This window comes from Pyxicephalus adspersus, chromosome 8 (genome assembly GCF_032062135.1).
Source record: "Pyxicephalus adspersus chromosome 8, UCB_Pads_2.0, whole genome shotgun sequence".
Taxonomy (NCBI): domain Eukaryota; kingdom Metazoa; phylum Chordata; class Amphibia; order Anura; family Pyxicephalidae; genus Pyxicephalus; species Pyxicephalus adspersus.
In genome coordinates this window covers 34,305,288-34,328,749 of record NC_092865.1, presented here as the reverse complement: position 1 = coordinate 34,328,749, position 23,462 = coordinate 34,305,288, and the positions used below count along the sequence as shown (strand labels likewise).

Sequence of the window (23,462 nt, the reverse complement as noted above, 5' to 3'; positions counted from 1 at the left end):
GCTTTAATAAATCAGGTACTCAACAAAATCAAGGCTTCAGTGCTTAAAGTGAATATAAAAAAACTGCATTATTTTCTAGAAAAAGCCTAGATACACACTTTTGTGTTTTTGCCTGATGAGGTATATCATAAAAAGATGTGCAAATATTCAATCCAAGAATCCAATATTGTTGCAGGTAATAGACAAAGTAGTATTGTTCTTACACCACACATAAATAAAGCATCAAACCCCCTTGAATGTGCCTACAGAAGGCACATTCAAGGGGTGTTTAATTGGAGAGAATACTTTCTGTAACATATCCGTATTGAGGCACACTTTATAATGTATACACAAAACCTCTTTAAATCTTGCAGCAGTGACTATGCATTCTGTATAAAAAGCATGGACAAGTTTTTTGCAAGGTTAAATATAAAAATATTTAGGTTTATTTGTAAACATACATCATTCAGATCTGAGCCAATGAGAAATGTTCAAAGTACCAAGCAAAACAAAAAGTGATCCTATTAAATTATACAATACTTTTTATACAAAGAACACTTTAAATAACCAAGTAAAAATATTTACATGTTATATTGTTTTTAGAAGATAAATTCACATCTGTTACTTTTTTTTCTGTATAAAGCTTTGTGTGGAGTTTATAATAAGTATCTAGACTAAAATAGCTTTTCTTTAAACCTATTGAGTGCCAGCAAAGCAAAGTCTCGCCAGCTTCTGGCATGAATGAGGTTAAAACAAAAATACAGGAAGGCCACGGATAAATGTACAGCCTCAAAGCAACAGGCTCTGGAAGCTGTATATTCAAGTTTTGGAGAATAAACATCCAACATTTATATAGTGGTATATAAAAAGGAGAGGGGTGAGCCTGTATGTTTCTCTAACATCGGACTAGGAGCTACAAAATTATTAGAGCAAACCATTTCAGATAATCCTTTGGATAGAGAGAGAAAACAAAAAACAAGCTCATGAAAAACTGAACATTACATGTGTAAAAAACCATTGCCATATATGAATGTGGTCATGTGACAAGGATTAACCCCTTCACATGTAAGGCTAAAAGACCTTCAGATCAATGAGCGGTGATTAAAGAATTCCTGTCCAGCAGGCTCCTCACTTGCACAATCCATGAAAGCAATTAGCGCCTTCCACAGTTTTATAATGTTTTTTCTGGTTTCTCACCAAAACAATTTGCCTACAGTATTTACAGGGGAGATTCTATGAAGCAGTACAACCTGAGTGCCCAATTGGCAATATTATTTCCCAGATCCACAAAGGGAATTTTACCAAGAAAGTCTGATGCTTGCTATTGGATACTTGTATAGTAGGAGGCCTTGGTAGCCATTCCCCAAGGGACTGGGCCTAGACAGCATCCTTCAATTTGTGCAGCATTGTAATTTGAATGCAGTTTTACAACAGTGCACATTATTGCAACACAGGAATAATGCTGCCCCAACTCCTTGTCCCTTCATACAGTACTACTGGCTTTAGGTAAAGCAATGGCATGAACCCGCATTGTTGGTGAAAATCTATGTGCCACATAAGAGATTACATAAAAGATAATACAACATTACAGTAATCCATTTTTGCTCAGTACAAATGAAGCAGTGAAATAAAAATTCTGCCTGGCTGTTATACACCAGTTCCTGATAGAGGGTCATTTGAAGGGAAAATCTTTTTGAAAGGACATCACAAAATATACTAGAGAACCAAAAACAAATAGAATGTGGATATTTTCTGGAATTTTTTTTTTTGTAATAATAGACCATTCCATGTTCCAATATTCATTTAAGGCTTGGCGATTTACACAGGAAACCTAGTAAACTGCTCTGCAATAAAGTATTCTAAAACTGTGGAAGGGCAATTGGTGAGCGCAGACTGGAAAAACCAGCTCAGTCATAATCCTTATATGATTAATGGTTTGTAAACATGTACAATCTGCTATCACTACATCAAGGAGGAAATCACCCAGGCAAAAGTCAGGAGGGATAATAAAAAGAAAAAAAGGGCACTGTAATGAATGAAGCAAAATAAAAACACTTTGGCTAATGAAAAAATGCTGGAGGCAACAAATGCAAGGAGCACATTTCTTGAGCCATACCAGCAGGGAAAGCCTGCCGTATGCCCAAGTCCACCAAAGACATCTAGATATTCAAATCTGTAAGTTGCAATAACCTGGCACTCATTGTCTCTCACAATCAGGTTGTAGGTAAGCTGGAGACTTGCCTGCTAGAATGGAGGCAGAAGAGTACACATCACTGCATTAGAAAAGGGTAGAAAGGGCCCAAGGTTGGTCTTGTCACTGGGGAGCCCATTCATCCCATTGCAGTAGAAACAGATCACTAGATCCTGCAGTTTCCCCAGCTAATAGCTGAGTGGAATGCAACTACATGAGCAGCAGAAGCCCATCACTGTCTTTCAAGCAATGGTCATACATTTGAGTCCTGTAAAAGAGGCTCCTTGCCTTCACCAGGTGCCGGCGGACTGTGGGGATGGCTGTGACCTGCTCCGTGCTTCTTCCAGTTGCCGCTGCGCATGTTTAGGTTGGTGTGCTCTGGGATAAACAAAGCTACAAGCAAAGCCAGCAGGACAGAACAGGCTCCAAACAGGAAAGGAGGCCCTGGGATGATGGAATTCTGCAGACAAACACATGGAGATAGATTCAGATTACACTTTTCCTAATATGCCCATGAGCAAGAAAGACTAAAGTTCATATAACCATGACACAGAAATCAAATCATTACATAAAAAATCCTGCTTTTATAGAGAACAGATTGGATGATAGGAGAGATTTACTGCCATTTAAAGTTCCATTTAGTGTAGACTGCTATTTTCTACCATCTCACCTCAGGAAAACAGACTGGCAGGTTTGTTAATAAGCCTAATGATTACAAGCCATGCTGATTGGTTCCTAAAAAAATAGTGTAACGCACGGGCTACCAGTGATATGGCAGTCTAAGAATGGTGTATGGAAGTAGAGCACTGATTAACATTCTGTTGAAAAAGCTAAACATCTTCCAACAGTTTAACAAAATCGATATAAATCTGCCTTAAACTAGTGAGAGAGACAGACACAGCATTCTGACCTTAAAAAAATGCTACCTAGGTAATTAAAGGACTAAAGTGGATAAACATGACAGCTAAGTAACTAAACTTTTTAGATGACTGCAGGATGTAGAGTGAGGATATGAAAAGATTTATTCTAAAACTAATAATAAATATATATGACCAACCCATTCCTTCTAATCTCTACTTCAAAGAGAAGACAATTATTAAGATATAGGCAAGCAAGTGAACAATAAATGTACCTGTTGTGAATGTGCTGAAGTCACTTTGTCTTGTCCTGGACTTTCCACTTTAATAGGGTTTTCATCCAACTCCACATGAAAGATGTAAAATATAAAACCATACAAAGCAGGTCCAAGGCCATTGCACAGCCCTCGAATTCCAGTGATCATCCCTTGCACAACACCTGAAGCAAAACATTTATAAATGGCAGAATGTGTACAATTCACAACAAATTCCATACATAAAATTTACTGGAGTCTTGGGAAAGGTGGGAATCACAGAATTCATTCTGTAAGTTGCTTATCTCAGTGTTTTCCTGCAAGGAGATATTGCAGTTACTTAATGCTGCCTGTGATGCCATGACTCCCCTAAAAATATTTGCAAGGTGACCAGGAAAAGTTGTTGTGGAAGAGAGGACAGAAAACACTGTCAGACTTTAACATGGTATATGGTAAGCTTAGGATCGACTAACCAAAATGAAGAACAAGGGCCTGCTTTATTATTTTATACTCCTGTGTTGTATATTATGCTTGTGTACAGCACAGTGGGGAGCCACTATTGTCTCACATCAATATGAATTCTTCTCACATTCATTTTAATAATTAATGGATGAGGCTGCAGAGGAGGTGGCGGAGAACAAAGCAGGCAGCTGGGAAAATGAAGGCATCAGAAATTGCAGGTTATGGACGGGGGGGGGGGAATGAAGCAAAGGGTTTTACACTGTCAGCAGCCTATTTATAAGTTAGTGATTTGGTTTACATTTAGAGGCGACATGGCATGAGTGTAGAGAGCTGGATGAATGGTTTGATATATGAGCCCACTCTATATAGTTGTTCCCTGACAGATGGGAAAATATAGACTGTGTGGGAGCTTTCCTAGGGAAATAAACCAGAGGTTACCTTTCCAAACACACGTTTATGATATATGTATGTACACACAAAATCCAGTATTAAGTCCACCCACCTTGCTGGTCAGCATCTGCAGTTCTTGATACTAGAGCACTCACTGCAGGGAATGTAATACTAGACATGGCTGCCACAGCGCCAGCAGCCCACATCATCCTGAACAAATGAAAAAGTGAAAACAATACATCATAATTACAATGGTATCTTTATTCATAGTTTAATTCCACCTTTCTTACCATGCAAAAATTGTAGCCATTTAAAAAAAATTGGTTTGCTAATGTGATATTCATAAAAACAACCAATTTTTTTTTTTTTAAATTAAAATTGTTTTTACAGTTTTTTCAACTATTTGTATCTCAGTGTTGATGATCCCGCTTTATCTTTTTTTTTATCCACTTTCTGTCTACTTGCAATGTGGTGGCCATGGACGTGATGGTGTAAGTACAGTTAAATAAAAAATGACAATATATTGCAGATTTAATAAGATATAATTCATCCAATAAAAAAAATAAATAGTATAATACCACATGCTGTCTGTAAATTTACCATTGATTGGTTTATCTTCCTATTCTTTATAAAACTAGAAAAAGATTTAACCTAAACTGACACATTGGGTTTAGGGTCGACAATAAGGCAGCGACATGGGAAGTCAGGTTAGCCCAGTTAGTGTTTGACCCATATTTTATGTGCACACTGTCAAATCTATCTTGCACAACCTTAAATTATAAAGGCAAAAAAAAAAGTCTGTAAAAGTTTTATTTTTAATCTATTCTCTATTAATCTCTATTCGACAAATCACAAAGTTCTTGTTTTTTGCATATTAATGAACTCAGCGCCAGCAAGTTCTCCGGGCGCAAGAGCAAACAGGGAACTTGGCAGGCTTGGCCAGCACACAATGTCACCGGTTTCTCCAGTTTCAGGATGTGCTTTATTTACATTAGCAAAATGACATCATGGCTGTTGTGTGCTGAAAGGCTTTTTCCCAGTAACTAGCTGCAAGAAGATAATGTGCAACTCAGCACTGTTGAAAATTCCACAAGCAAGGTAATGGAAAACTTACCAAGGTTCTGATCCAAAACCATACCAGGCCAACTGCAGTATTTGGAATCCCAGACCCAGGAGAATTGTATTTTTGTTTCCAATTGACCTCATGAGAAAACTCAAGACAATTGTCTGTATAAAGAAAATACAAGTACAGTCAGATTGTTCTGTACATTTTAAAAGTGAATATATATCCTAAAAACATTACTTCCTATAGAGAACAGCTAGGCATGCGATTCAGTTGCCACAAAGCAGCTGGCACAGGCTGTATGGCTCCTGTAAAGCCAAATACCTCTAGTACTAAATCAATCAAAATTTATGAATTTAACATACAGCGTTACATAATATGTTGGCACAATATAAATCCTGTTTATTAATAATACCATATAAAATTATTAAGTGATGAATAAAATGTGTCACTTGTACTAGGTATATCAAATTTTATGAATTAAACTTGGACATGAAATAGAACATTGAATTGCACATGTGCAGCACAGTGTACAATGCAATCATCCCTTTGGAATGGGTATTCTGGCATTCCCCTTGGTTGACAGGAATGAATGAACATGCGCATGGGAACTACATCATTCTGACCTGGCCAATTAAGATGGCTTATTATTCAGTAAACAATAGTGGACTTCATGTTCTGCAACAGTGGAAAGACTGATAAGTGTATTTAAAAAGTGAGATCAGGCAAACTATTTTATTTTACTGTAGAATGTACATCACCCATCCCTTCTCCAATAAGGACCCTGCCTGCACACAATTTTTTAGTTTTAAAGTTTTGTTTCACTTTAGCAGTTGGCGTCAAACAAACCAAAGACGTCAATAAGGATGTACTGCACAGCCTGCAGAGAAGGTTTTGAAGTGGGGGAATGTAAGCAAATGCCAGAGCACAGCCCTTCAGATCTAAATAAGTACAGATCTGTGGCAAAGGAGAGGGGGTAAATTGTTTATTTTGTAATTTAATGTTTAAAAAAATTACATTTCCATTTTATTTTGCAGCTTTAATTTTCGAAGCAACATTGAAGCCTTTTATAGTATGTTCATGTACAGAAAAAGCCCACAGAGGCTCACATAAAGAAGATGGTTTTATATGCAAAATCCAGTGGTGGATCAGAATACTGGTTTTCCTGACCTACTCTTTTACTAGTTGTAAAATGATTTTAAAATTACACAGACTGGTCCTGGCTGTAGAGCAGAAGAGACAATATACACAGTGCTGCAATGTAGGCAATACACCCTATTTCCAAACAGTTGTGTGAATAAAACAAAACAGTTAATACGGTCATCTTTTCATTAAAAAAAAAATTATGATTTTACACAAATTATATATATATATATATATATATATATATAAATAAATACATACACACACACACTTCACTTACCTGTGCAACAATGGACAATATTCCTAACACTGCTATGAAGGCAGCTACACTTTCAGAGGAAAATTTCATTATCTGATAAAAAGAAAAAAAAATCTGGTAAGCATATTTCCATTACATATCAAAAGAGAATGCAACAAGCATCATTAAATTAGCAAGGTGAGAGGAAGCACCCAAAATTCTTAGGTGGACAGAAAGACATTCAATACAACAGGGCCCACTTCAGCCCACCATGTTCTACATATAGCTAAAATATTTCTGAACGTACAGACCCTTTAAAATGATAATTTTAGCGCCTTGTTGGCCAGGATGTATCCCAAAAGATCATTGTTTTTTTGTGCAGAGGTATACAACTATGCAAACAGTTCCTCAGGAGATCCAGGTAAAATATTCCTGCCATGTCATGTCAGATGCTCCTAGTATTGCTTACCTGTCTGAGGTATAGAAAAAAGCTGGAATATTGTCCAGCCTCAGGGAGGTAGGAGAGGAACACTGTGATACAGATAAGCAGCACAATGGAATCCTGGCCAACCTTCTTCAGAGACTAAAAAAAGAAAAAAAAAAGTTATAAAATAATGCAAACATATATAAACAAAATGCTAATCACAGTACAGTTTAGGACATAGGTTGATGCTTTAGTTTCTGGACTCTAGGTGCACCCTCTTTGCACCATTTTCCTTGCCAAGTTATTGCTTTCTCAGCAGGCTGTTTAAAGCGCAGTGGCTGTCAGCAAAACAAAACAAAAAAAGGACTCTGAAGTCCAATAATGTACAAATGTTGCATTAATCCACAGCAGCACAAAATGCACACACAGCAAGGCCTCTGTTTGTTAATAGGCCAAATATGTGGTGGGGTGCATGCATGATCCAACCGTCCTGCAGTGTCTCCTGAACTAGTCTTTCCCCATAATAGAAGCAGGAAAAAATAGAAAAGAAGCTGCCACATACAATCTAATTACTTGGGAAAATGAATTCTCCAACCCGCACATTCATTTTATTCAGGCAGGTCATGTTTTCTCCAATGGTCAGTGGATTCATGCCAGATCCAGCCAAAGCAAGGCTGTCCTATAATGTCTACCGACACATATAAAGAGGTCTTTCAGCCCAGATTCATGTATACACATTTAAGTCATCATGAAGTTCATGAAGTTTTTGTTTTAAAAAAAAAGAAAAAAAACCCATGAGATATAACCCTTTAATCCTAAGGAGAAAAGACTGCTGGACCAGTTTCTAACTAGCCCTTATTTATATAGTCCCAACATTTTACACTGTACTTCAGGGTCTATAATCACCATTGCACATCGCCCATTGCCATCTTTAGATCAAGACTTTAGGTCAAGCAAACAAAATCCAATTATACAAAACATGCAGGATCAACAAGCAGGTTAACTTTTCTGTGTATCTGTAAAAGGAAAAGCTATAATGCAGTGACTTTATCCAATAACTGATAGTTCACAATTATATTTTGGTATTGGTGTGCAAAAATTGGGTTTAGATATACTTTAAAGGACTGTCTTATGTTGGAAAGATAAATAAGAGAGAACTTTGCCCAATTCCTAACAGAGAGGAATGCAAACAGAGCTGACAACACTGCTTAGGATTTTAGTGGAGCAGTGGAAGAGTGGTCAGCTCACAGGAAGTTAGGAGCTTGCTGGTTAAAAAGGTATTTATAGGTTTTTTTTTTTCTTACAGCATTTTTAGAAATAGGAACACATGGGAAACGTGTTGGAAGAGATTAAAAAATGTATGTATGTTTAATCAATCGATTTAAAATGTCGAAATACAGGACCAGATACTGCTCACTTCAATCTTAAAATGCTAGCTGCTTGTGGAATTAAAACATTAAGACAATGGTCAGGAACAAACACGCAGGTTATGAAAACGCAAACTCTGCCTATTTTTTTCCGGGTCAGTGACTTGGAAAGAATGGAAGGCATTATTTAACCATAATATCCAGGTATTAGGAGGAGGTGGCATCCTCTGTGCTACCTCTACACAGATTACCTTTATGGAATATGCAGGTACAGCCATAGTATGGAAATATATATGTATATTTAATATATTTATTATGCCTGACTGACCCAATTTCTATCTATAACACATTTACAAAAATATGGAATAGCAAGTAAAGGAAGCATTTAAAAATTTGCAAGCCATACATATGGTTTCCATTTTTCTTTGTATCAATGTTGCAAAAATACCTTAAAATATGTACTCACTAAAAAAATAAGCTATTGTCATTTCCCTTTAGGCTATGTTCAGACTAGCGGTAAGGGTTGATGTGTAGTTACAGCTTTCTACATCTAGCATACACCTGGGGCAGCAGCCCATAAACAATGATTGGTAGCAGTGAGATGCTCAGTACCAATAAAATGTGCAATCTCAGGTTATTTAATAACCAGCACAGTGGTGTGGGCGGCCAAGTTGCCAGCGGCCAGGTGCTCCATGGTAACACCTGTTCATGCTCATGGTTCATGTTCATGGGTCTGAACCTAGCCTTAAAGAAGGCCTAAACAGAAATCGTTACCTTACATAAAAGAGTAGACAACTCATTTATATAAGGTAAAAACTACCCTCTTTTTTCGGAACGGGGTTGAAAAGCGCTACAAAAAAAAAAAAAATATTGATCTCACACATGTGCAATGAGATTGGCACTCTTTTTCTGATCTACATCTCCCGATCTCGTGCCTGCACAATGTATGATCGGGTGACATAGGCAGAAGGTGAAAGTAAACCAAAGAAGCTGGTGACAATGCAGGACCCGATCCAGGGATACTCTGGAGGTAAGGACGGGTCTGAAAAAGTAAAGGTGAGTTTTTTGGGGTTTTTTTTTTTTTACATTTAATTCTGCTTTAGGTTTAATTGTGGTGACAACAGTGGTCCTCTAACATAAAGCTGTGTCCTAGGAACTAGAAACTGATCCTTAGCAAGTGAAGGGTTAAGGAAAATGTTTAATGAAAAAAAAATAAAGAAATAAGCCTAAAATTATCTTTGATTCTGCATCATGGTAGCTTGGAAGCTTACATATGACTCTCATACTTCAGTACTGGTTATTACCCACAAAATATTGGACAAAGTAGCCACCCAACTAACATTTCTTTTAGGTAAGGTTTATTTTACTTGTGAGAAACTTTAGGAGTAGTACACATTAACACACAGCCACAGAAATGGTGCCAAAATATAGATCCATTATTTAAATGAACATATCACTATTGCATTTGCAGGGTCGTTTTAGTACTCACCAAATAAAAACAAGAAAGTGTCAGCCTTCCTGCTTGTGTACAACACATGCCAGAAATCAGTTCTAATGTCTCCCAAGAGCTGCTCTAAATGAAAGGAGACTGGAAGCAATAGCACTTAACTGCAACCATTCAAGGTCTTTAAAATAATAATTGTAGTAGCAAAAGCTCATTTCTTAATTTCTACTGACTTCTAATAAGTCCCACAAATCTACGCACAGGGAGGATATAAAGGATGTATTATCTTTCCATATAAAGAATAGAGGGCAGGAAGGAAGTAGGGGGGGTAAATAGAAAAAAAGGGCCTCAGTGTTATGTTAAATGTTGGGCATGGCAGAACACATTTCCAGCTCAGAGAAAGGATAAGCTAAGGGTGGTGCACTTTACTATGGAGCAGGAAGGGTGGCTCATTTTTAATAAATTACTGAGAAAGCACAAGCTAGAAATAGGGAACGACAAGTTACTAAAATACAATGCAAGAAGGAATAAGACAGCAACCTATCATGTGTTGGGGATAAAATTAAGATCAGACACAAACCCAATATGCTGCAGTGTTGTAAACAAACACAACATTGTTCAGTATAGTGTTTGCAATACAGGATTGCAGTACAGGTACCGTGGAAGCTATGGAACATTTCCTGCATTGTGCGGTTTTAGTATAATGTACAGCAAGAAAAAGCCAAGACCTGACGCACAGCTGTGTAACATGAATAGCATTTCTTTCTCATTGGTAACTAGATTTTATCCAGTTTGGCCAACAACACTAAACAATTATCAGACGGGTTACAGTGCAAAAATGAATTTACATAAAGAATGTAAATATTTGGTGACAAGTAAGCGTTTGGGTGTGGATAGATGTGGATGGTTTGTCGGAGGTAAAAAGTTTGGGCACTCTATTTACTATTGTACTTATCCTTTAGGCTGCCCCAACTAAATAGCTGGTGCATAATGATTTAAACATCAACACCTGCAAGTTGTTCTTTCATTGATGTAGCCACAAGCATATTACAGGTTAAACATTAAACAAAACACTACCCTATTCTCTCCTCAGAGTTGATAACAAAAAGATTTGTGAGGAAAAATAACACATGCCTAATGCCTATGACCTCCAATATTAAAACTATACAAACAGAACAGCTGGTTGTTCCAGTAAGTGTTTAGATCTAACCTTACATCAATCGTATTAAGTGGATATGTTTAAAACAAACATTCAAAGCTCAATCAAATCGACAAAAACTAACAATTCTCTAATCCCAAAGCACTGTCCAAATAATAAAGCAGCAAAAAATCCAAAATAGCAAAATTCTATTATAGGCAATATGAATTACATACAACAAACCAACATGTAGCAAAATATTCTACTGTCTCGTGATGTCCCGGATTTACTTAATAGATGAACACCTATGTCAGCCAAAATACATTGAGAGTATACACCATGACATATTAAGCTCGGAGTGGAGCTCTGTGAATCAGAGAGCTTACAGTATATTAGAAGTTAGGGAGACATACAAAAAGATGAAATATTACAATTGGGGAGGTTTAGTAATATTATAGTGGGCAGCAACTTATTAGGTATGTGAAGTGGAAGTATACAACAAATGTTTTTTGTGCTTTTAAAGATTACAGTACTAGAATAAATCAATTTTGTTTTAATTGAGGTTCTTCTTATGGTAGTAATTTTTGGTTGTGGCATGGTTACCTCTTTCTCAGAAGGACAATACATGCAGTGCCTCACCCACAGCAGTTTAATAGAGAATGAATGAGGGCAGCAGTGGGTGGTTCAGTACTGACAAATGTACAAGGAGTGGTGAGGGTAGACTAGCAGATGCATTTATTTATTTTTTTTTTTTTTTACAAGCTAAAGTTTCACAAGTTGGTAGGAAAAAGAAAACATAAATAATATGCAATATTTCACAAACAAAAACAATGCCCATAACTAACATCCATTTCCTTCAAACACCCATAGATAAACTCAGAATTGTGTTGCTAACCAATCATGTTAAAGACATTTAAAATGTGGACACGCAGTTACCAAACAATCATAGAAGATAATACTGTTAGGAAAACAATGTAACACACGCACATGGTGGGACAGAAATAAAATATACAGGACGTCTTTCAAAGAATGTTCTTCCTCCTCAGATCATATGCTTGCCACTGCTGGATGTGTAATTATTTATATAATAAATATGTTACATTGCGGTTTTTAGTAAATTGATCCATCGTTACCTATATCTCATCATCATAACAAAATATTGCCTGGTGTTAAGAACAAAATGAATTGTATGAATAGGTGCCAGGAAGGATGTTACGCCTAAAACAGAAGCCAGACAAGAATGACTGAAGTGTGTAGAATAAACCTAGTAATACCACATTTAGATCTACAGGGTGGAGCATTGGATGAAAAAAAGGAAGCACTGCTGTTTGAACATCAATAATAAAACATGCACAACAGAAACTTGTTGCCTCATTCTACAGCTCAGTGAACGAAAAGTGTGATGATATTCTTTATGTGAAATCAAATACGATTCAAAGCATGTACATTAAGCAGACATAACAAAGCTATGAAAATATGGTCACTTACTGCAAAAGGGTCCGCTTGCTCCCATGAAATTGGGGCTCCCCATGATGCAGGTCTCATTTTTTCTGGAAGTGACTCGGGAACAGCCACCAATATAAAGCAGATATCAAGGAGCGCTATTGCAGTAGCTAGTAGCACCACAAGGGAGTCTCCATACGTATGACTGAGGTAAGCTCCAATGGCCGGACTAGTGACAAGACTAGCTGCAAATGTGGCAGACACCTGCAAAGAAAGGCAGAGTTTAAACTACCAACAAAATAGGGAAGCATTTCTACTGGAAAAAAACGGACCATGTTCTTTATAGCAACAAAATGCTTCATAAGTATGTAGTATAAAAAACAACAATATATTTTCCTAAAAGCTGCAAACAGTTTTTAAGTATTTACTGTACATACACTGGACACCAACTGATAACGTTGGCACCAAGCTAAGGTGTGCATAAAACCCAAAGAATTTCTGTTATTTGCTTCAATTTTGTACGGTAAAAAGGCATGTGTAGTAGGCAAATTAGGATTTTTGTGTACTCATGATAACAGGAACTTCAAGACACAGATGGGTCCCTGCATAGAAGACTGCAGAGAAGATTGGGGTAACAGAGAAACATTTCAGCAAAACATTTCAGCACAATAAGCAAGAATGCAACATTCCCTGTAAATACATAGAAGGGCTGTACAGGAAAACCTTGGCCAAGTGTTTTCATCCGTGTGCAGCAAAGACTTTAGGTGTGTCAAGAGTCTTAGTTGGTGAATCTGCAAGCTCAAGTGTCTACCTAAAACAAAAAGGTAAACCTGCTGAAATCTGCCAGTATTAAGAAAGTAATCCTGCTCCATGTAAGTGACAATTAATATCTGGTGATTTAGCCCTATTTTATGGCCTTTACAAAGGTTCCTCATTAGCAAGGTATCACACAAGAAGTATCTCGTGATGGGTAAAAGCTCGCTCAGGAGATATATTTCAACCTCTCCTCCTCTATCACTGTCTGTATTAGTCTGTCATTTGCAATCCCTATTTAATGTACAGCGCTGCATAATATGTTGGCGCTATATAAATCCTGTTTATTAATAATAATAATAATAACTACTAGAAGACAATATATCACAAGATAGTTATGCAGCTACAGAAAAAAATCCCAAAAACTTAAAACAGCTACTTCCTTTGCTGTTAGGAAATGTCTTTTCTGCATATACAAATTAGAAATGCCAGATTTAGGTCAGTGACATAGGATCTATTAAAGCTATTGGGTCAGACTACAGCTAAACAAGAGGCATTTTTAGAAGGAGGTATGAGCAAAGGCAATTTTTCTTCCTAATGCCAGGTTTCCTTTTAAAAGATGAGATTCTAAACAAGCCATTTTGTACTGAGAGACCAAGCCAGGTAATTTATTAAAAAGGGTCTAACAATACTATAAATTGTTGAAGGTATTGACACAACCCCTCTTAAAACATGCCGTATGTGGAAATATTCTATTGCAGTCATAGCTAGTAGAAATACAAAATCCAGATTCTTAGAAGAGGAAAGTGGGAAATTCATTCAATACATCAAATTGGTTATTTTATAATCACAAATGAAGATAAAAATACAAAGAGATACAAAGCTTATATCCCACATTCTAACATACAAATGCTATGTAAATATATCTGTAAGGATTTGTCATATCCTGTTATATAAGATGACATACCAGTGTAAATAGCATAACTCTAGACTCTTATTCCATTACCAACCAGTCATCAATTGAAACTATTTACATAAAGTGATTCCAAATAAAGTTCTTTTTGTGTAGAGATTTTCTTGGTTGCTCTGCCAGGAATACGCAAAAACTTTCATTTATGAAAACAACTGTGAACAGACAAGTTGCAATCCTTATAAAGGTGTAGTTGGTAGTTAAAAAAAGAAAACCTTTCACACACAGAACAAGTTAATTGCTTGTTAATTACCCAACTAGAGCTTTTTAGGCCTGAAAATGGCTTAGCAACCTGTAGATGTGATCAATCTTTTTAAAGCCAGGAGCCAGGTGTATTATTTATTACCTGCTGGCCCCTGGTGGAAATGAATAGCAGTTGAAAACAAACAGTATACTGACATGCAATTAATCTACATAGTATGGTAGATAATTAAAGAGAACCCGTAATGTCTTCCCAGACTGATCCCCCTATGGCCCTGTCTGCTTGGAATAGCTGTAAACTTGAATCCTAGTTTAGGCAAACAAGGACACAACAGGTTTCAGACTATGGATCTGAATGCCTTTAGTTTCTCTGCTAGTGACATGGCGATCCTGGGGGTGGGAGTTAATCTCATTTGTCTACAGGTGGCTTTACAGGAAGACGGGGGAGATGAACTAGACTGTGTGAGAGTAAACTGTGCACTAGAATATAGAATCCATAACATTTCTACACACAATGTTTAACCAGGCAATGGCCAGATATGATCCACTCACCAGTCCATATGCCATGCTTCTTTCATGTTCCTGCGTTATGTCGGCCACATAAGCAAATACCACAGAGAATGTGACAGCAAACACTCCCGATACAGATATAACAGCAAAGTACCACCTAAATTTAAAAGGTAAACATGAAATGAGGACACCAATTAAAACCATTCAGTAAACCAATACAGGTAGTCCTCAGGTTACATACGAGATAGGGACTGTAGCTTCCAACTTCCATACAAATTTAACATAGGAACAGGTATATTATTTTAACAAATGCAATTTGGACAGATGTTTGTCTCAACATAATTTTAGGCAGCATGGTGTCAGTTACTGTATAGAATCCTCACTGTAAGTTAATCACAAACACAAAAGGAAAAAAAAACTTCATGGAGCCTAGACATATATTAACTTCTGGAGCAAGCTGTGCTTTGATATGCAAAAAGTAATAACTGCAGAGTTTGTCAGATCAGCTCAGCTCTTAAGATCCCCCAAAACCTCAGCTGTGTTTGGCAAAAGACTTCTTCTGCAAGTCATGCAAACCACCCCCCATCAAGCCCTAGTCCTGCACACGAGGGTACAGGGAAGCTCTGTTCGTATCCAGGAGTCGTCCGTATGTCCTTAACTAGGGGACTACCTGTATTACTATGTCAGTTTTATTTATGTTCTATATAACATTAGTAACAAACCCTCACAATCAGTCTGCATAGTGCCTTTGAGTAGATTGCAGCCTTTTACTGGTCTTTTAAATTACTTTGTGCATAATGTTTCCACTTAAAAGCAGTGATTGTCACAAATGCTTTATGAAATATAATGTAAATTCGCAGCCTGCAGAGGCTGAAAGTATAGTAGTATAGATGAATCATGGTCTTGGGAATATAAATTATAAAACAAGGTATGAGCGTTTTCACATGCATTCTTTCCATGCAACCCCTGACTTATCCTAATTTTACATAAGTATTTGCAACAAGAAAGAACTGCTTTTACATACCATGGGCTGATCTTCATGAGTGGAATAGGAGCACACGTGAAGAATACAGTTAGCAGCAAGAAGGACTTTCTTCCCCAGACATCAGACAGTGCTCCTATTAAAGGGGCACTAAGAAATGACAATAAACCCTAAAGAAAAAAAAAAAACATTACTATTAATGTCTAACACAGCTTTAAAACATTAAGTGACTAAACAGGTCCCTGCATGCAGGCATCACATGAACACATCTAATATCAGACTAAACCAGTTTCCCTAGCATACAATTGGCAAAATGCTGCCAGGATTGCACAAACAACCGGAATTTATTAGAGCACAGCAAATCTTTCAAAACCCAATATAACCTCAATTTGTCCACAGATTCCACGCAAAAATCATTAAAATAAATAGATTTGTTGAATGTAAAGGAAATTACAGGAAAACAATACACAGAAATTACCACAGCCCTTTGTGCATCCAATATGTTTTGGAAGTTAGATTTTTTTCAAAATTTGATACTGGTTCTCGAAGGGAATTATTTCATGCCCATCTGTCAGTTCCTCTAACCAACAGACAGGAATGAGATTTCACTGAGCCTTTAGTAGCTGTGAAGTGCAGTATTACAACCAACACAAGGCAAAACAAAAAATTCTGAAGAGAATTGAGAAACTTTATGTTGGAATGTGTAAAAATACCTTTCGACTTTACTTATGGATTTATGCAAAACCTCCCTCCACCCAACCTAGCAACAGTTAAGGTGTACATAAACGTAAAATTTGTAACCTTCCCCTACTTGCTCTCATTTGTTTCGTTAAATAAACCACTTTAGGTGGTATAATTAACAAATCTTCTACTTTGGGTGTCACGTGGTCATATCCCAAAGCTCACACTGGCTGAATTCAGACATGAGAGGAAATAGCTGTAAAGCAACATGCAAACACACAAATTATTCCACAAAGCAATCATTCTGCCCACAAGCGTTTACATAAACTATATTTAAATTGGATTTAGTTTAGCTTTAAAGCACGCCTGTATTCAGCATTCGCCAATCAGGAAGCAAAGGGGTGGAACCTCTCTGTGTAACTATCTTGTCCTGTCCTAAGCAGGGGATAGTTAAACAGAGGACAGGTTATTATAGCTCACACATACACAACATAATTAAGATTTCAGTAATTCCTTGAATCCAAAATGATTTACCTTTACTCCCTGGATGAGTCCATTCATGAGAAAGGTATGCTTAGGGAATGTTTCATGCAAAACCTACAAAGATGAAAAAAAAATAAATAAATAAAACGCGGTTTAAGTCCTTGACAGCATTCAGTAATACAGGAAATAGCTGTGACTCATACTTTGGTTTGCAAGTCTTCATTACTCATTACTTACAAAAAAAAAAAAAAAATCTTTCATTTATTTTTTTTGTGGAGAAATGACTGTCAGAAAAAAAGCAGGTCAGGTATAAATTCCACACAGCTATACCATATTAAAGTATAAGAGAAAGTAAATGCAGTGTTCTCCCCAGCCCCTTTTAGCTGTGCGCACCACCCGACATTTTTTAGTAACCACTGGGCTGTTTTTATGTGGCTACTGAAGAGTTGGGTCATAATACAGGGGAATCCACCCGCCTACAATTTCTTCCCACCCGGCTCAAAAAAATTCCTGGGTTGAGCACTGAAATGTTTGAAATAAACCATTGTGGCAACATACAGAACATCTCACAAAGATCTAAAAATCTCCTTATGTATGATAAACAATACTGCAAAATTTGGGCTCCCAGTCCACCAAAAAAGTGTCTTTAGAAGCTTTTGTTGCTAAAAGTTTTCATTTTATTTTTTTCTCTGAAAAGACAGGGCTTTTAAAATGGCGTTGTATCCTAATTTATCCGAGTTTACTTGGTGCATTAATTTCAAGGCCTGTTATATTTGGTGTTTATTTATACAGCACAGTCTGCTCTTTTTTAATCACAAACTATATTGTATTTGAATAGATTAAAGTTGATTTGATTTCATTGTATTTGAAATATATACGTTATTATTAAACAGGCTTTATATATAGCCAACATATTATGCAGCGCTGTACATTAAATACATTAGGTGAGATTAAATAGTGTATGCAACCATCAATATTTCACTCTACAGGGAGTCTTTTTATAAAGAAAAAAAAAATAAGTAAATGGTTAAACCTACAAGATGTACCTAGAGATAAAGATATTTATGCAACATTAAAGTGTTGTAACTTCCTAAAACAGTTCACCACATTAAACAAACTACTGAGATGATTTTTTTTTTTTTAGTAAAAAGGGTCAAAACCTAGACAGTTTTTTGGCTATCTGGGTCCCATAGCGGGAATTATAACTCACTTCTGTGTCAGAGACAAAAAGGAATATAACTGCCTAATGAACCTCTGTGTTCCTAAATTCCAAAACTATATGAGTGAGGACAACATTTGACTCATCAAATAACAACTCTTTGTTTTTTTGCAAGGTAACTTTAACCACCATGCAAGTAGAATATGGAAGAACCAGCAAGCAAAAAGAAGGAACTTACCACCAAAGTTGGAGCAGTAAGCAAGCCCCAGGCAAAGAACTCGAGGAAGATCACAATGACAGCATGATACACACTGGGAGAACCAAACCCCTGAGGCTGGATTAAAAGAATAAAAAGCAAAATTTTCATATTTCTAGAGCAAAGATTTAACTACAAATAGATTTACATTTTTAGAATTCTGCTACAAACACTACATGACATGCAAGGGGATGATACCAGGTCATATTTAGGTACATACACTGCTTGCAATAAACAAATATACTCAATAGTGTGTGAATGATTACATAGTTGCATTATTTATGGCTTTTAGATCTGCTGAGAGTTTGGCTTTAACTGAGAACCTTGTGAGCAAATTTACAATTTTATGAATTTATTACATTATTAACTATTCTCACTCCAGGCTTACCTCGTTCTGTTTTTACTTAAATTACGACCCGAACAAACAAGTAGGACAAATTAGGTCCTTTATTTACAGAGCATACCGCATAGATAAGCTAACTGGAGTATGTCACCAAAATTTTATTGGTTATTTTATTCTAAGCGGAATGCTTTAAGGAATTCTGTCATAATAACATTATGGGAGCCACCACTACAGTTATAGTTACTGAGCTGTAACAAGCAATGGATATAAATGTCCTGCATACATAGGTTAGGACACAGATTTACTATGTAGTGCAAATACAGCACTGGCAGCTATCATAGTCACAGCCATAGGTTTCCATTAACTGATTCCTTATCAATCTCTTTCAGTGCAACAAAACAAATACAGAGTAATACTTCAGAAGGTGATTTGTAAATTACAGCTTACATTAAAATAGTTTTTTTTACAATGAATTACTCTTCATACACTCACCGTGCCACCATCCTTAATAATGATTTTTTTGGCAAGGAGTACACTGCGGTTCACTCTCTTCTTTTTCTTCCCCTGAGTCATTTTTACATCACTGTTGTCCTTCCAACATCTGCCTAGAGAAACAGAAACCCCATCATTGTAACTAATTGGCTTACACAAAACCATAATCACATTTTCAATTCTGTAAACTGGGCAAACACAGATTTTATTATGAATCTGCTTTCCGCAACACAACTGATGATGGAATTTTATGTTGCTGAACTATAGAACTACGTATATTATTTACAACATGGGGGGAAGTGTGTGGGGAGGGAACAGATGTACCAGTCACCTTTCAAAAAAATAAAAACATGTCAGGACTGGATTATAGATGGGTAGTAAAAGACTTTGTAAGGGTGCTGCATGACAAAGGAATCAATAACACAATGCAAAATGCTGACAACTGCATCTGTTTTCCTATAGACTCAAAGTAACAAAAAAATTGAGACAAAAGGAACTGAAAATCTAATCTGTCCATTTTCATTTGTGAATATTAACAAACAAAAACAAGTCTGTTAGAATCTGCAGCTTTAGAGGCAAAGAGCATGAATGATCCATGAACTATAGAATTAATAAATTACAGATTTGTAGCACTGGGCATGAACATCGGTCTAAAAACATTTTTATTTAAGACAGCATTATAGGTATTAACACAAAATACAACAATAGATGAAGTAGAGTTTGGTTTCTCCAACAGTCTGAATATTTGGTCTCCAATTATAACTGACGACACAACCTCATCACAAGCACAACCACATCAATGGAAACACACCGCAGTGCAAATTAATGTGTAGCCACACAATACCATATGCTGTGGTGTGCTGTGGTGGAAAAAAATAACCCTGTATGTCAGTTTATTTGTCCATCTTTAATGCAACACACTGCAATATATGACACAATGCTAATGGAACAGACAGGTGCAAATAAAACCTTCGGCTATGTACACAGCTTGGATTTCTAAATGATTGTTTGTGACACAGTGACAGCAGATTCAATGAGCACTGTACACAGCACGGTTCTGTTCTTTACAGGAGGGGACAAGGAGGAGCAACCCCACTGTGTCCTCCTCCACAGGAAAGCAGAGCGGTCAACCCCACTTAGTTGTGTAATGATGTGCCAGGACAGATTAGTGATCGGCATGGCATCTGGGGTTTCCTATAGTACCAGGGTGGCTGCTGTAGCAGCTGTTCATTTCTAATACTTGTTTGAAAACCCTTTCCCAGCAATGACAGCCTGTAACCTTGAACTCATGGACATCACCAGATGTTGTGTTTCCTCCTTTTTAATCCTCTGCCAGGTCTTTACTGCAGCCGTGTGTATGTAGCCAAGGAAAGCCTCTGGAGGGACCCTGGATGAGAATGGCTGATATACATCATCTGGATCAGAATATCTCAGTCAGCGTTCCTGCAGAGGCTGCTAGGGGCTCCTTGAGCAATGCTCATTTTCTAACTTACGGGTCAGTACAAGTGACACCAATCATCTTTTTGGCTATCTGTAAGTGTGACATTCTTCCCATAGGCCAGCAATGTTGGAGAATTCTTCCCAGTGACCCGTACACTAATATACTGTGATCTGTGGGTATATTATTTTAAAAGGGTTCCCTGAAGACCTGAAAATATTTCAAGGGGGTTCTCTGTGTTAAAAACGTCTAGAAACACTGCGCTACAATACATGGGTATTTACATGACATGGGAGAACAGATTTGTGTTTATAATGCCTAAAGCCCCCAACACACCCAGGAATATACCCCAGGAGTGATGGTAAGTTTGGATAGAGCCACGAACTGTTTACCCCTCCCCCATGCTAATTTGTTTTGCTACCAGTGGAAAGATTTCCCTTTACTTCCTGTTCCGGAGACACAACAGGAAGTTGAAATGTCCCAAAGTCAGAATCTGAACCTTTGCTTAATTTATCCACAACAATAAAGTTTTGCTTAGTAATAGTCACTAACATCACACTGCTAGAGGTGCTATATAAAAGCAAACAAGGGCTGGGAATGTCGGGGCTCCATGGCAGCAGTGCTGGAGGTGTAAACATAACATAGAGAACACATTACTCTATCCATAGAACAGCCTCATAGTACCCATGACAGGTCCTCTTATACAGCCCCCCTCCCCCCCGTGACAAGTCCATTGTGTGTAGCTGTCTTAATGTCACTCCACCAATCTTCCCGTCACACAGAGGTTCCCCGGACACCATACAGTACCCAGATACCTCATACGTGGTCCGTGCACTTATCCCGTCTCCCTCCGTCATTCTGCGGCCCGAGCTCCCCTCCCCACCTACCTGTCTCTCTCTTCTTGTCGCTCCGCTCATTCGGCCGCCATGTTCCGCACGCCTCACCCCTCGCACGTCAAATCGCGCGACCCGCCCATTGGTTGTTTGCGTACCCACGTGCGCGTGTCGTCACCAGCTTGGCTCGAGCCGCTACACGTGAGGAGGAGGGCGTAAGCGGGATTTCTGTGACGAATCCGTGACACGTCCCTGGAGGCCCGAGCGAGCGGGATTTCCAATGTTCATTGAGATCCGAAAAAAAGGAAATCGACACAGCGGCCAATCACAAGCATTCTGTTTGGAAAAGTTGGAATCTGATTGGTTGCTGTGAGACACAGTTATTGTGCTATTCTGTCTAAGGCACACAGGGGGCAGCATCCTCCCCTACATTAATGTGGACCCCAGGACCCAATGTTACTATTTTTAATGTTCTCCCCCCATGAAAGTCCTGAGGTTGGCCCTTAATTATGTATTAGGGGGTGCATGAACGCCATGACAACAAGAATTTGGGTGGGCTATTGGGGTAGAAGGACAGGCCAAGCTTTGTAATGACAGCCTGAGACACATTGGTGCTTCTGGGTAGCATCATTTTTTTTTTGCTTAAAGCGGAACTAAACCGAAAACAAAAAAAATCACACTTACCTTTAATTGAGAAGGTCCCTCGATGGCACTGGTCCTTCCCACAATCCGGTCTAGTGTTGTCCTGGAATTCCTCCTGGTCCCGATGCTGAGGAAGCACCGGGCGCCGCCATCTTCATTTTTCACTTCCTTCTTCATCCTCGGTCTTCTTGGCATATCACCCAATCTCGTACTGCGCAGGTGTCAGATCAGCTGACACAGCCCTCTATAATGAGGGGAAAATAGGGAGCCGATCTCACTGTACATGCATGAGAGCAGCATCTCTTCCCCTAACCTTCTGAGCGGTAACCCCCGAGTGTGGCTTGGGGTAATAAACAACAGCTGGTAGCAGTAACCCCGAGCCACACTCAGCTAAAAAAAACTAAAAAAATTAGCTAAAAAAATAATGAATAAAGACTTACCTGGTCCCACCAGTGTCCTGCCCTGAGGTTTCCCAGAAGTTCATGATGATGTTGGTGCGTGCGAGGGAGCGTTGCGGGAATTTCAAATTATTTTGTATTGGATTTAATACAAAATAAATGTATTGAATCCAATACAAAGTAATCTTCATAGTATATATATATATATATATATATATATATATATATGCTACTGTACAGTTACATTACAGGTTTCGGTATTTTAGATTTTTTTATGCAACCTTGTTTTAACAGATTTTTGAGTTTTTTATTTAAAGTTTATTATTAAATTTATTATTTTGACATGATTTTGTGTTTCAAACTTTAAAATACTCAGACCCTTGTTTGGACATATTTTGGTGAGTTATGCCTAAGAATTATAGGCCTGCAATGTAAAATAAATTTTAATGAAAGACAATGCACCGCTTTTAGACATAAAAATCCAGACAGAAATGAACCTCCCAGGAGGTTAATAGAAATAATGCCCTTTCTGCACATATCTGAGATCAGGGCATGGGCAGAAGAAGCAGCCAGAGCTTCCTGGGATGTATGACATTGGTAACCCGGGAGGCTCGGCGCTCCCATTCAGTCTTGATCGCTTGGGGTGTTACACTTTTATATAAAGGTAAAATGGTATTCTTTTTGTATTTAAGAGTTGTTTACCCTTTTATGTAAAATGAAAATGTTAAGTTTAGGTACGCTTTAAACCCTCTGAACTATATCATATAGCTTAGCAATCCTTAGGTTTGGCGGCTGCATGTGTTTTCTTTTTTTCCAGGCTTTTCCCTCCTTTAGGTATATCTGGTTACCCTGCCAGTTGTATGATACACATTTTACAATTCACTTGGAGTTATGAAGCAATTTAATAAACAATTATAGATACAAAAGG

At 37.7% G+C, this 23,462-nt stretch overlaps 2 protein-coding genes across 2 annotated transcripts in view; one reads left to right on the top strand and one right to left on the bottom strand.

Moving 5' to 3' along the window:
* The window catches only part of SASS6 (SAS-6 centriolar assembly protein), a 31,689-nt gene extending 13,053 nt beyond the window's left edge, over window positions 1-18,636 (top strand). Inside the window, exon 16 of the mRNA XM_072419989.1 lies at window positions 18,308-18,636. Coding sequence (XP_072276090.1) covers window positions 18,308-18,390 — 83 coding nt within the window. The 3' untranslated portion in view covers window positions 18,391-18,636. The remainder of the gene's footprint in view (window positions 1-18,307) is intronic.
* On the bottom strand, window positions 391-21,668 carry MFSD14A (major facilitator superfamily domain containing 14A). The gene is made up of 13 exons (XM_072419991.1): window positions 21,549-21,668; window positions 19,224-19,336; window positions 18,371-18,466; window positions 17,025-17,087; window positions 15,852-15,979; window positions 14,870-14,984; window positions 12,439-12,657; window positions 7,047-7,160; window positions 6,620-6,691; window positions 5,248-5,360; window positions 4,246-4,343; window positions 3,303-3,466; window positions 391-2,630 (listed from the first exon to the last, which is right to left on the bottom strand). Exons 2-13 carry the CDS (start codon window positions 19,302-19,304, stop codon window positions 2,424-2,426), a joined length of 1,470 nt encoding a protein of 489 aa, XP_072276092.1. The 5' UTR covers window positions 19,305-19,336; window positions 21,549-21,668; the 3' UTR covers window positions 391-2,423.
* Between the last annotated feature and the right edge of the window lie 1,794 nt (window positions 21,669-23,462).